The following is a 15150-nucleotide window of genomic DNA, read 5'->3' as shown; positions in this document are numbered from 1 at the left end:
ACTTAATAATTGATCAACAAATTGATTTACTCTGCCTTACAGAAACCTGGTTGCAGCAGGATGATTATGTTAGTTTAAATGAATCAACACCCCCGAGTCATTCTAACTACCAGAAACCTCGAAGCACAGGCCGAGGGGGCGGTGTGGCAGCAATTTTTCACACCAGCCTATTAATTAATGAAAGACCAAGACAGACTTTTAATTCATTTGAAAGCCTGATGCTTAACATTGTCCACCCCAGCTGTGAAACTCAGAAACCAGTCTTACTTGTTATCATCTATCGTCCACCTGGGCCTTACACAGAGTTTCTGTCTGATTTCTCAGACTTTATATCTAATTTAGTTCTGAGCTCAAATAAAATAATTATTGTGGGTGATTTTAACATCCATGTAGATGCTAAAAATGACAGCCTCAACATGGCATTTAGTCTGTTATTAGACTCAATTGGCTTCTCTCAAAATGTAAAAGAACCCACCCACCACTTTAATCACACTCTAGATCTTGTTTTAACATATGGCATAGAAACTGAACATTTAACAGTGTTTCCTGAAAACCCTCTCCTGTCTGATCATTTCCTGATAACATTTACATTTACAATAATTGATTACACAGCAGTGGAGAGTAGATTTTATCAAAGTAGATGTCTTTCTGAAAGCGCTGTAACTAAGTTTAAGAATATAATCCACCCACTGTTATCATCTTCAATGCCCTGTACCAACACAGAGCAGAGCAGCTATCTGAACGCTACCCCAACAGAGGTCGATTATCTTGTTAATAATTTCACCTCCTCACTACGTACGACTCTGGATACTGTAGCTCCAGTGAAAACTAAGGTCTCTAATCAGAAGTACCTGACTCCGTGGTATAATTCTCAAACACGTACCCTAAAGCAGATGACTCGTAATCTGGAGAGGAAATGGCGTGTCACAAATTTAGAGGATCATCATTTAGCCTGGAGAAATAGTTTGCTGCTTTATAAGAAAGCCCTCCGCAAAGCCAGAACATCTTACTATTCATCACTGATTGAAGAAAATAAGAACAACCCCAGGTTTCTCTTCAGCACTGTAGCCAGGCTGACAAAGAGTCAGAGCTCTGTTGAGCCAACCATCCCTTTAACGTTAACTAGTAATGACTTCATGAACTTCTTCACAAATAAAATTTTTATCATTAGAGAAAAAATTACCAGTAATCATCCCACAGATGTAATATTATCTACAGCTACTCTTAGTACCATTGATGTTAAGTTAGACTCTTTTTCTCCAATTGATCTTTCTGAGTTAACTTCAATAATTACTTCCTCCAAACCATCAACGTGTCTTTTAGACCCCATTCCTACAAAACTGCTCAAAGAAGTCCTGCCATTGATTAATTCTTCGATCTTAAATATGATCAACCTATCTCTAATAATCGGCTATGTACCACAGGTCTTCAAGCTGGCTGTGGTTAAACCTTTACTCAAAAAGCCATCTCTAGACCCAGCAGTCTTAGCTAATTATAGGCCAATCTCCAACCTTCCTTTCATATCAAAAATCCTTGAAAGAGTAGTTGTCAAACAGCTAACAGATCATCTGCAGAGGAATGGTTTATTTGAAGAGTTTCAGTCAGGTTTCAGAGCTCATCACAGCACAGAAACAGCTTTAGTGAAGGTTACAAATGATCTTCTTATGGCCTCTGACAGTGGACTCATCTCTGTGCTTGTCCTGCTAGACCTCAGTGCAGCGTTCGATACTGTCGACCATAATATCCTATTAGAGCGATTAGAACATGCTGTAGGTATTACAGGTACTGCACTGCAGTGGTTTGTATCATATCTATCTAATAGACTCCAATTTGTGCATGTAAATGGAGAGTCCTCTTCACACACTGAGGTCAATTATGGAGTTCCACAGGGTTCAGTGCTAGGACCAATTCTGTTTACATTATACATGCTTCCCTTAGGCAGCATCATTAGAAGACATAGCATACATTTTCACTGCTATGCAGATGACACCCAGCTCTATCTGTCCATGAAGCCAGATAACACACACCAATTAGTTAAACTGCAGGAATGTCTTAAAGACATAAAGACCTGGATGGCCGCTAACTTTCTGCTTCTTAATTCAGATAAAACTGAGGTTATTGTACTCGGCCCTGAAAATCTTAGAAATATGGTATCTAACCAGATTCATACTCTGGATGGCATTACCTTGGCCTCCAGTAACGCTGTGAGGAACCTTGGAGTCATTTTTGACCAGGACATGTCCTTCAACGCACATATTAAACAAATATGTAAGACTGCTTTCTTCCATTTGCGCAACATCTCTAAAATTAGAAATATCCTGTCTCAGAGTGACGCTGAAAAACTAGTTCATGCATTTATTACTTCCAGGCTGGACTACTGTAATTCATTATTATTAGGATGTCCAAAAAACTCACTGAAAAGCCTTCAGCTAATCCAAAATGCTGCAGCAAGAGTACTGACAGGGACTAGAAGGAGAGAGCATATTTCTCCTGTTTTGGCTTCCCTTCATTGGCTTCCTGTTAAATCCAGAATTGAATTCAAAATCCTGCTCCTCACATACAAGGTCTTAAATAATCAGGCCCCATCTTATCTTAATGACCTTGTAGTACCATATCACCCTATTAGAGCACTTCGCTCTCGCTCTGCAGGCCTACTTGTTGTTCCTAGAGTATTTAAAAGTAGAATGGGAGGCAGAGCCTTCAGTTTTCAGGCCCCTCTTCTGTGGAACCAGCTTCCAGTTTGGATTCGGGAGACAGAAACTATCTCTACTTTCAAGATTAGGCTTAAAACTTTCCTTTTTGCTAAAGCATATAGTTAGGGCTGGACCAGGTGACCCTGAATCCTCCCTTAGTTATGCTGCAATAGACGTAGGCTGCCGGGGGATTCCCAAGATGCATTGAGTTTTTCCTTTCCAGTCACCTTTCTCACTCACTATGTATTAATAGACCTCTCTGCATTGAATCATATCTGTTATTAACCTCTGTCTCTCTTCCACAGCATGTCTTTTATCCTGTCTTCCTTCTCTCACCCCAACCGGTCGCAGCAGATGGCCGCCCCTCCCTGAGCCTGGTTCTGCCGGAGGTTTCTTCCTGTTAAAAGGGAGTTTTTCCTTCCCACTGTCGCCAAAGTGCTTGCTCATAGGGGGTCATATGATTGTTGGGTTTTTCTCTGTATCTATGAAGCGCCTTGAGGCGACTTTTGTTGTGATTTGGCGCTATATAAATAAAATTGAATTGAATTGAATTGAATTGAATTTTCCTTTCAGAGACTCAACTCGTCTCTTCCAGCCTGGTTTGCCATTATATTTCTCTCCTTCAATAAGCATGTCGATGTACGCTGGAATATACAGAGGGTTTGTCTTCAGTGATGTCTCTTTAAGTCTGTTCAGACACTTAGAAGATTTCTCTATCAGTTTCATCACTTCAACCTGTAACGTTTCATATTCAGCCTTCAGTCTTTCAGCAACCATCTTCTCCATTTCCAGGTATCGCCTCCTCTCTGCTCCATATTTGTTAGGTTTCTCACTTATCTCTTTTATCTCCTCAAACTTGGCTAACCCAAGTTTCACTTGTACCTGCAGATTCTCAACTGAAATCTCGAGCTGCTTTCTTTCTCTGAGGACTTCCTTTGTCAGTGACAAGCTTTAAGTTTCTATTTTATTCAGAGCAGCAAAAAAACTCTTCATGCTTTCTGCCCCCATTAACCAAAACATCTGATCAAAGCCTCCGTTATTACCCTTCCTCCAACTGACTTCTTCAGATGATCTGTTGTGTGCAAACAAGGCTGAATTATTAAATTTGAAGTGAACAGGCAGCCCATCATCAGCTGTAGGTAATGGGACACCTGAAGCTCTCACTGCCTCTAGAACTGGAGGACGCTGACCGTCTGCAAACGTCACCAGGATCCTGATGTTTTCTGCCACATCTTTGGCAAAGATTGAGAGCACTGAATCAAACACATATTTCTGTGTTGCTGTGAGTTGTGCTGAAGCAGCCTGAGCTACAAAACACACAGCATCAATGTCAGTGACACCGTGCTGAGCAGAGAAGAGATTACGTAGCTGCTCTGTGATCTCTCTGTCTCTTTCTATGCCTCTTGTATCTCCAAAGCCTGGAGTGTCAATAATGGTCAGAGAGAACGGGATTTGAAATCCATCCTGGTGGTTGATTTTGTAAACAGTGACTTCAGAGGTCTGACTGTGAGCTCGTGATGTTGACTGATCCTCATTAATGAATTTAAACCTGAAACTGTCCTCCCACTCGACACCAACAATGTAGTTGATCATCCCATCGATCAGAGTGGACTTTCCTGATCCAGTCGCTCCAAAAACCATTATTGTACGATTCAGCCTCGTGCTTTCTTCTCCAAAGTTAAACTTCCTGCATCCATATATGTTCATGTGTTCTTCTGTCAGAGGCAGTTTGTAAACTGAGGGGGAATCAGATTTGATCTTTTTACTTTTAATCCTGAGAAGTTCTGCGAGGCGGTTAAATGTTGTTGTGCAGACTTTAACAGTGATGCTTTCTTTGCTTCTTCCAGCTGAACCACAATCACATCTGACCCTGACTGCATATTCTGCATCTGACTGGAGACCTGACAGGATCACCTTTTCACCTGCTGACTCTGTTTGGTTCCACTGCAGAGCTTCCTCATTCTCATCTGTTTTTGAATACTCCACCATGTAGCTCAATATCTGCACATCCTCTCCGAGCTCAGCAGGTTTCTCCCAGCTCACTGATATCTCAGTTGAATTTGGTTCAAGTCGAGGTTTTCCAGGAGGGCTGCAGGGTAAGGTTTTAATAGAAACTTGATTATCCGGCCCGACACCCGCTGAGGTCACTGCTCTGCATCTGAACACATACTCTGTGTTTGGCTTCAGATCTCTCACTGTGACTTCTTCAGCCTTTGCTTCTGTCTTCTGCTGCCATCCATCCTCTCCACTGACACAGTGCTCAACAGAGTAGGAGGTGATGTTCTCTGCTCCAAATCTGGGTGGAGAAATCTTCAGTGTCACACTGTTGTGGTTTATGTCAGCTGCTGTCACAGTTTCAGGCTTTGAAGGAGGCTCAAAGTTCTCACTGACAGCAAATCCACCTTCATAAAGGTGGATGCTGGAACCTTCCTGTGTCTCATTAGTTAACCCCACTGTCAGGAACTTCATGTTCTTGTTCTCCTTGTTGGCCTCTGCAAAATCACTGAAGAGTTTTGCTTTTCTCCTCATTTCAGCTGTTACTTCTTTTGAGGCGTACCATTGTTCCTTCTCTACATCATGAGTGTGAGGATCTTGAAGGTCTGGGTTGGTTTTTCCTTTTAAGTATCTTGATAAAGCTGAGAGGTACGGTTCATCCTTTCCCAGAGAGGTGAAAACAAAACACACAACATGCTCTGCACTCAGACTTTCCTTGTACAGATCATTTTGAGACGAGATGATTTTGGTGTTTTTCATCCTGCTGGTAAAAGACATTAAAGTGTCAACTTCTCTCTCTTTACAGTCCATCCACTCGTTCAGGCTTTTGCTGCTGAAAGGTGAAGAATGTCTCTTCTTCAGGATCTCTGCAAGCTCAGCTTCCTCTTCTCCTCCTCCTCGGATTGATGGAAGCTTCTTGGCCAAAGTCTGTTGGAATTCCAGCTTGAACTCAGAGCACATTTCTTTAAAACTTTTAATTTTTTTATCAATCTGTGGGAACTGCTGTGCAGTGCTGGTTCCCAGTACATCATTGCTCCTCATTTCCAGTTCACTGAAGTCCTCCAGGACTCTCTGTGCTTCTTGAACTAATCCTGTACTGATCTGACGGACGAGTTTAGCAGCAGAAGAATCTAAAGCTGTCAGTGGCAGCAGCCAGACCTTCACTGGTACAGCTTTGTCTCCCAGTAATCCTGGCAGGCTTTGGTAGGCTTCTACTGCATCTTGAAAGGTTGTTGGTGGTTTTGGAAGACAGAAGTCTCCATAAAACCTGCAGGAGAATTTATCAACACTTTCTTTGTCCTTCTCTTCCATCTTCAGGGAACCTTCACCCTCTACAGAAAGTAAGGGAATCTTCTTGATGATCACCTTCAAGTTGCCCTGAACATCTTGATGATTTTCCTGTTCAGAAACTTCACGGTCAAACACAAAGAAAGCTTGTGCTCCATAAAGAATAGCTGTGACTACATGTGTTGCTAAGCCTTGATCAAAAACATATGGATGCTTCACGTTTCCTCTTCCAAGATGATTCATGGACAGCTCCTGGATCTTTGTGGTTGCCTTGTACTTCAGTGTTACTCTGGCCTGATTTCTGGAAGATTTACTATCATTCAGATATTTGGCAGATCCATCAACCTGAACCAGTCCACCCAGGAAACTTGCCTTCAGTGAAGCATCAACATTTAGAGCTGAAGATTTGCCAGAAATTGATTCAGATGCAACAATTTCAAAATCATTAGAGGCCTGTGGTCTTTCTTCAACATCTTTCTTCAGGTCATCACGATCCCACAGAGTCATTCCTGCAAAAGAAGAAGTAAAAATATTTCTACCAGGACTCCATCAATTAAATCACATTCTAAAATAAATGTTAAAAATGATTTAAAAAAATGTGAATTTTAAAATAAATAAACAGAGCGGTGTCTTTCTATGAGCGAACTTGTCAAACTTTTGCTGTTGATTTTTTTCACGACTTTCCTTGTTTTGTTTTTTCATCTCTTTTTGTTTATTCACCAAAATGAAATAAAAATAGTAAATGAAGCACAAATCTTTTGTTTGTCTGGATGAACCAGATTAACTGAGTTCTTTCAGATGAAGAGTTCAGGCTCTGCATCTGAGTTTTCAGTATTTAAGATAATGACAGTAATAATATCAAAAATGGCCGTTTGGATTTTCTTGAGGGAAACGTTCTAATAACTAATTTAGTGACGCCGCTGTCAAAAGACTGCATGTCACTGATCAGCCAATCAGTGACATGCAGTTGGTACTAAAAAGTATCTGGTACCAGGTACTACCAGCTAATGATGAAATCGTAAAGACTGAGTCGACTCAAGCCAACCTGAGTAGCTCCAAATGGAAAAGCGCTCTAAGAGTTGGAGCGGATTTCCAGGTGTTGCATCATGGCTGCCAACTTGTTTTAATAGTGATTAACTTTACTCATGAGGATCAGGGAAGATGTTCTTATCCTTATGTTAGCTTTAGGCCCTGTTAGTTGCACATTGATTACAGCAGCTAGTTAGAGCTTGTTTTTGTTGTTGTTTTTTTTTCTTTTACAAAAAGGCATAAATAGAAGTCAGAAGCAGGAATAATAAAACCTCGGCTGTTTCCACAGGACTTAAAACACTAATCTGCTAGAATCCAACAAGTTTGAGCAAGCAGCAGGTTTTAATTCTGTTTGAAGGCTCAGTTTGAACCTTCTTTGAGAATTATAAAAATAAAAATGAAAAATTAGCAGGACAAAGGAACAGTCCAGATCACTTTAACACAACTGGGTGCAGTTAAAACCACGAGGCAACCTGTGGAGCTGAAACTTGGAAATGTTAAAAACTACAGTTCCTCTGGGGGCCACAAGGCTCCAAAAGGGAGTCAGTCCCCAGAGTCATATATATATATATATATATTAGTTGGACATGTCATATATCCAACTTTACTGCATTAAAATCATGTTTACAGCCTGTTATAAAAAAGTGGATAGAGTCTCCCTTCAAAACAACTGCAGGGTAATTATTCTGTATCATGTATCTGATACTGGAGTTAGGGGCGTGGCTACTTTTACTGGCAGAAAGGCTGCAGTGATGGGAACCTGTTTGGGCTCATGTCTGCTGCTTCAGCTGATGGTCTTTATGGTCTACAGTGACCCCTTGTGGACATTGTTAAATACCTCTGTGTTGAGTAGATGATGTGTTGTGATTGTTTCTTAGTTATCTTTGACTCTACTAATTACAGAATTGCCTGTTTCTGTTTCCAGAAAACCATGCTCATAGTCACATATACCGTATCTTCTACAACTGTAAGTTCACGTATGGCTGCACTGCATTTGGATTAAGCCTGGCAAGCTCTGATGTAACCAATTCTTCTGTGGAACTTAAATAAAGACAATTAACTCAACTCCTGGACTGCTGCCGTCATCAGCAGAAGACTTAGGCCAGACTTGTATACCCAGAACTCCCAGTATATATATATATATATATATATATTCTACAGTCGACTGGCTTTAAAAAATGAAAGTTTGTGATGCATCAAGAATTTTTACATGTGAATTCTTACCAGGGACGAGCGCGTCACTGCGACAGTCGTACAGCATCCCGACGCTGAAAGGCCGACCGAGCGCTGCCACCTCCATCGCACCGCCTGATGTACCGTCCATCCTTCAGTCTGGAAAACACAGAAAAAGTTTGAGGATGTTTTTCTGGTTCTTCTGCTGTCCAGCTGTTTGTTTTATACCCATTACTATAACTGACAACATCTGGAATAGTTCCACCTGGCACCTCCTGGGTGAGACAGTGACAGTGTAGTAGGTTGTAAAATGCTGCACGTTCAGTTTTATGGAAACAAACTGTTTCTGTTTATAACTGTCAATAACACCTCTTATACATTTACACACTAAGGTAAAACCTTATTACATCAGTAGATGGTGATCCTGCACAGCTGTGGATCCACTGGAAAGCAAACAGCTGCAGGTTTAGGCATTAAAACTCTTTATTGATTAATTAAACTAAATTAATTGTATAATTAATTATAAATTAATTAATTTATATACAAAACCAAAAACAGTAGGACCTTCCACATGTTAGAGAACAACACTAACCACTATGGACACACAGGAATCTGTGAGAAAAAAACATCAAAGTTATTCATGTTGCTGTGTTTGTATTTAAGGACTGTTGATTAAACGTTATGTGTGTTATAAAATATTGTTGAATTAATTCTTAAACATATTTTAGTTCTTACTGAGTTTTAACTGCTTTAGAAAATTAATTCTTATAAGATTTCCACCTTTTAGCTTTCGGATTCTCTCAGCCTTTGACGTAATTATTAAAAAATATTTCAAAGTAACACTGTCAGGTTACAGGTGGTGCCCATGTGTACTGTTGTTTGTAACCTAAGGAGCTTGGAAAGAAAAGCGTCTGGACTTCTTTAAGTTGCTTGAAGACGTTTCATCTCTAACCTGAGGAGCTTCTTCAGTTCTAAGGTCAAATGGTGGGGAGTCCCAGATTTAAACCCAGTGGGAGTTTCCCCCCAAAGAGGGACAAAGGACCCCCTGATGATCCTCTAATCACATGAGCCAAGGTGTGAAACTGGGTGTGGGTCACAATCAGCCAGGGTTTCAGGTGAGCTCATTGTGAAACCTGGCCCCAGCCTATCATGTGATTTCCTGAGGTCAGATGGCCCAGGATGTGAGTGGGCGTTAAGGCGTCTGGGAAGGGAACTCAAAACTGGATTATAGATGGCAGACAGTTGGTGTCGTAAGCCCCGCCTCTGTTCAAAGATGGTCGCTCACAGTGGACATAGATGCTTCTTTCACTCCTCTTTCAAACCATCTGTCCTCTCTGTCCAAAATGTGAACATTGGCATCCTCGAAAGAGTGACCTTTGACCTTAAGATGCAGATGGACTGCTGAGTCTTGTCCTGTGGAGGTGGCTCTTCTATGTTGTGCCATGCGCTTGTGAAGTGGTTGTTTGGTCTCTCCAGTGTAGAGGTCCTGGCATTCCTCGCTGCACTGTACAGCAGCGGTCCCCAACCTTTTTTGCGTCACGGACCGGTTTAATGTCAGACAATATTTTCACGGACCGGCAGGTGTCACGGATAAATGCAACAAAATAAAATGATACGACCAAGACAAAAACTGTGGTATTTTGTAAATATAATATTACACGCGAATTCACTGTGTAATTGTGTAACTTTATTAGCAGCATCCTCCTGATAAAGGTATCGCACATAAACAAGTAGCATTGCCTTATTGTCCACATCTGTAGACTCATCAACCTGCAAAGCGTACCATGGTGATGTATTAATTTTCTCCAACAACTGTGTCTCAATGTCCTCTGCTATTTCATCAATGCGACGAGTAACGGTGCTAGCCGACAGAGGCACCTGTGCTTTTCAGCCACCACCTCCCCAAAAAGTTCACAGCAAATGTCTTTAGTGGCAGGAAGGATCAACTCTTCACCAATAGTGAATGACTTTTTAGCCTTAGCAATACGGTTAGCCACCAAGTATGATGCTCTCAGTGCACCTGTATTTGTTGTTGTGGAGGCCCTCAGTAATTGCTTCTGTCCCTGTTGTTCCCGCTTTTTTCTTTCAAAATACTCCAAAGGCTTGTTTTTTAATGTTGGGTGCTTGGTCTCCAAGTGACGAAGCAGTTTTGAAGGCTTCATTGCCTCATTGGAGAGCCGGTCGCCGCATATTATGCAGAGCGGGCTTGGTGCGTGGGAATCGCCTGTCGCGATAAATCCACATTTCAAGTAGGTATTTTGGTATTGTCTGTTAAATGCAGCTTTCTTTTTCTTAGTGGTTGTCATACACTCTTCTTCTGTCTCCTCACTGGGCCTTTTCCCCTTTGCAAAGAAACCCTCCAAAGACATCTGTTTTTTACTCATTTTGCTAGCTTGGAGGTTTAATATTAGCTACTAGTGTATCCTGACATGCGTCAAGAGTCAGTCATAGACGGAAGTAAATGAGAGAATTCAGTCTTTTTCAAAATAAAACACTGTTCAGAGTCAGATAATAAATAAAATGAAATTAATGTAAGTTCTTTTTTCTGTGCGGTATGAGCCTCAACTCTCGTGGCCCGGTACCGGTCCGGGGCCCGGGGGTTGGGGACCGCTGCTGTACAGCATACACCACATTGTTAAGTTTGTGTTTAGGAGTTTTGTCTTTGGGATGAACAGTTTCTGTCTGAGTGTGTTGCTGGGTACACTGGTATATCATGTTTGGAGAAGACGCTCCTAAGTTTTTCTGATAAACCTCAGAAAAAACTGTAACCAGGTTAAAACCGTCATTTCTTAAAATGTGTTGAAGATAGAAGATGTATGAACTGGACCATCTGCTTTGTCGATGTGCACATTTTGTAATCTTCCTGTGAGGAGCTCGGGACATTTCTGCTCCAAATTCACAGAGTAGCTGATCACTCTGCATTCCTTCACATCTAACTGTTATGATCCAGTCCCATTTGATGAGGTTGCATAATGTTCCAGATCATTTCCCAAGAACCTTATTTGAAGAACTTAATTTGACTGTCTCAGCAGCAGAGGATAACTGGAGATGTGTACATTAATATAAATAAAGCTAAAGAAAAATGAACAGGTAGCCTACAGAAAACATGTCCTCCACCAGTAATTATCACATTATTACGTTCTTGTTTCTGCCTTGTTGCCGAACTATTACCACCTTACTACCGGGCTGCATTTCCATATTATTACCTGCAGTTTTTGGGCCCTTATTATACAATTACATAAATCTCAGTGTTATATGACTCAACTATAACTATGTTTGCTACCATGATTTTTTTTAATATAGTTGTGAGTGGTAATAACATATAAATTGAAGAACACAGAGTGAGATGCACATTTTGTAGTCGATCTTCTGTCACTGTAGTTTCTTCTCGTTTTTAAGTCCTTAAAAATCCTCCTTAATACCTTTCCTTGACCTTGTAATGTTTCCCACTGTGATGAAGAAAAAATGTTGAGTAGGAGGTAAGAGGTAATTTTTGGACTGTTGAGTTTTGTTTCTTTTACCTATTTTATGAGCTCAACATTTATTACTTTTGTAAATATAGTTTTTGGTTTAACCCTCTCAGGCTCAAATTAAGTTTTTGTTGCTAATGCACAAAAGAATACCTGCAGTGGTACTTCTGAGTAAAAAAAACCTCATAAAATATGTATGTGGGGTAATCGGGTTGTTAGTTTTTACTTGTTGCAAATCTGCAACGCCTGCCTTGAGAGGGTTAAATGGCAACCCTATTTTTCAAATAATTTCTGTGACTCCTCCTGTTTTCAACTCGGTCCATCATACTGGTCCAAGCCAGCTAAGATCAGCAAGAACCCTGTTATCATGGTTCTGAAAAGGTAGATACTCCTCCTGTCCTAAATCAACCGTCCCGCCAGGCACATGACCCTCCAGTTCCTCCACCTGTGACCTGTCCACCTGGCAGGGAATGTCCCTCCAGGATAGTCGGGCTCCCCCGACCTCAGGCTTCTCGTTGAGAAGAGGGTGTCAATTGGATTCAGGACCAGTTGATCAAATCATAATTATCAAACTACTTGTTAGTCAGTTTAGAGTATCTGAAAATGAGGGACTGTGTATAAAAATGTCTGTAATTCCTAAACAGTTACTGGAAGTTTTTTGTAAAGATTACTGATGGAAGATTTTTAGTTTTGTGTTATGTTTATTTGTATCTTCATTTAAAGGAAGAAGAGCTTGTGAATTCGAACCACCACAGGAAAAGGGAGTGAGACCATATGTGCAGAAAAATGCTGTGACATACCATGCTATCTCCTGTGTTAAATTGGCATTTTATTCCAGTAAATTAGACTCTGTTGCCACAGGACTACCTACATGTGTACAGGCTTGTGCAGCAGCAGCAGAAGCAGTAAAGAAGTCAGCTGACATTGTACTAGGTCACACTCTAATAATTAGAGTACCGCATGCAGTAACCTCCATTCTGTTGCAAGCCAACTTATCATATCTGACTCATGCAAGACAACTATCCTATGTTGGCATTTTGCTATCACAGTCACATATACAGATTGAAAAATGCGGCCAGCTAAACCCAAGCACACTTTTAGCTACGCCAGGACAGGGTGACCCGCACTGTTGTATAGAAAAACTTGATGAGGACACCAAACCACGTGCTGACATCCACAGCACGCCACAACCTGGTTTCAGCGATATTTTTGTAGATGGCTCAGCATCTAAAAGTAGCACTGGCCAAAACTGCGTAGGTTATGCAGTAACTACAGCAGACAGCGTGATTGAAGCAAAACCTCTTACACCTTCACACTCAGCACAGAGTGCAGAACTGAAAGCAGTTATAAGAGCATGCGAGCTACACAAAGGCCAATCTATAAATATTCACACTGACAGCCAGTATGTTTTCTCAGCAGTACACCATTTTGCGAGAATTTGGCAAAATAGAGGTATGGTCACATCCACGGGTAACCCAGTACAACATGGTGACCTACTGAAGACTCTACTGGAAGTGATCACCTTGCCAAAACAATTGGCACTTTGTAAATGTGCAGCACATCAAAAAGACAACTCTGTTGTCACAAAAGGAAATAACTTTGCAGACCAAACAGCGAAGCAGGCTGCACAACAAACGATAACGCTTCTAACATCCGAACATTGTACACAAATACCACTTGACGTACTAAGAGCCGAACAAAAAGCTGCAACAACGACTGAACAGAACAAGTGGCTGAAATGTGGAGCACAACTAAAAGATGATTTAATGGTTTGTGATGGAAAGCCAATATTACCAAAGTCCCTACACAAAACAGCAGCCTTAGTGACACATGGAATAACACATGTGTCAACAGGAGGGATGTTAAAGATAATTAATACACATTTCTACACTATAAATTTTGAAACTTCAGAGAAAGAATTTGTAAGAACATGTCTAATCTGTCAAAAACACAACTCACAAGGAAACTTAAGACCTAAGAGAGGCCAGTTGCCCACACCACCTCATCCATTCCACACCATCCACATGGATTTTATTGAACTGAATAAATGTCAAGGATCAAAATATGCTTTAGTGATTATAGATGTGTTTTCAAACTGGCCAGAGATATATCCAGTAAAAAGGAATGATGCAATCGCCATTGCAAAATGTTTATGTAATCATTTCATTCCCACTTATGGCATTCCTTCATTGATCAGATCTGACAATGGCACACACTTTGTCAACGAAGTCATCAGAAAAGTTTCAGAAGTATTAGATTTTAACATTAAAAATCACTGTGCATACCATCCTCAAAGTGCAGGATTAGTAGAAAGAACTAACGGCACTATAAAACAAAGACTGAGGAAGTGCATGGAAGAAACAAAAAGACCATGGCCAGAGTGCATAGGTCTAGTAAAAATGTGGATGAGACTAACTCAGGGCTCCCAAAAATTGACACCATTTGAAATAATTCATGGGAGACCTTTTCCACTACCAATAACAAGCGAACCAATAGATAAATCTGTTAGAGAGACAACTTTAGCAGAATGGATGACAAAGCTACTAGAAAACAAGGACATTGTGTTGAACAATAAACTGCTGTGTGATTCCTCTCCAGTCTCTTGCAGATTAAAGCCAGGCGATTGGGTCCTCATACGAGTACTCCAGAGAAAGAATTGGAACTCACCCCGGTGGGAAGGTCCATACCAAGTACTCCTAACGACACCAACAGCTTGCAAAATCGCTGAGAGGCCCTCTTGGATCCACCAGAGCCATTGCAAAAAGGTGGAAGTGAGTGACAGCACAACCTAAAGACGCCACCACCCCGACTCTTTGGTGATCTACAGGTGAAGGGAGGGCTGATTGGGTATATCCCGCCTTCTACTTCTCGCCTGTAGTCTACTCACCAGAGTAAATCGGTGTGTCTGGTCATCATGAAGATTATTCTGCTTACCACCTTAGCCCTGCTGCTTACAGCATGGACCCTGATGCACTTAAAGGATCAAGAAGCCAACTTGCATAGAAGGGCATGGACATATGACAACTCACACCTGGCTGAAGTGACACAGGACCACATCCATCCCTGGATGAACAACGCCTGGTACAGATACATATATAATCGAACAGAAGGCAAAGATTGTTATATATGCTCACACATGCCTGCTACAACACAGCATGCTACATTATATGGCAGACCTATGAACATGACTCAAGTGGCATGCGCAGCAAGTTTTGCCAGTCTAGGTTATCAATATTCAGGAATTGTCCTAAACCACAGTGACCCCCTGACTATTGGACTTCGGGATGGCACCTGTGACCAATTGTTTTGGGTTAACTTGAAGGTTAAACAAAGACACGAAGCACTGCATTTCCCGGTATTCCTAGACAACCCAATAAAGTGGGAGCATATGAGATGTTATCGCTAGACGATAGGAACCATCGATTTAGGGACCACCAGGAACTGTGTAGGAACATATACACATGCACTTGGTGGCCCAGTGAAGAACAACAGTCCATCTAACG

The 15150-nt window shown here is 41.2% G+C and overlaps 1 protein-coding gene across 1 annotated transcript in view; it reads right to left on the bottom strand.

Moving 5' to 3' along the window:
* Nucleotides 1-642: 642 nt before the first annotated feature.
* LOC146368611 (cytolytic toxin-alpha-like) overlaps nt 643-15150 on the bottom strand; it is a 56476-nt gene continuing 41968 nt past the window's right edge. The window contains exons 3-4 of the mRNA XM_084912193.1: nt 8229-8336; nt 643-6484 (exon numbers count right to left, since the gene is read on the bottom strand). Of these exons, the coding sequence (XP_084768319.1) occupies nt 3645-6484; nt 8229-8328 (2940 nt within the window). The 5' untranslated portion in view covers nt 8329-8336 and the 3' untranslated portion in view covers nt 643-3644. The remainder of the gene's footprint in view (nt 6485-8228; nt 8337-15150) is intronic.

This window comes from Perissodus microlepis, chromosome 18 (genome assembly GCF_051167445.1).
Source record: "Perissodus microlepis isolate ML-2025 ecotype Zambia chromosome 18, ASM5116744v1, whole genome shotgun sequence".
Taxonomy (NCBI): domain Eukaryota; kingdom Metazoa; phylum Chordata; class Actinopteri; order Cichliformes; family Cichlidae; genus Perissodus; species Perissodus microlepis.
This window is presented reverse-complemented; position numbering and strand designations above follow the sequence as displayed.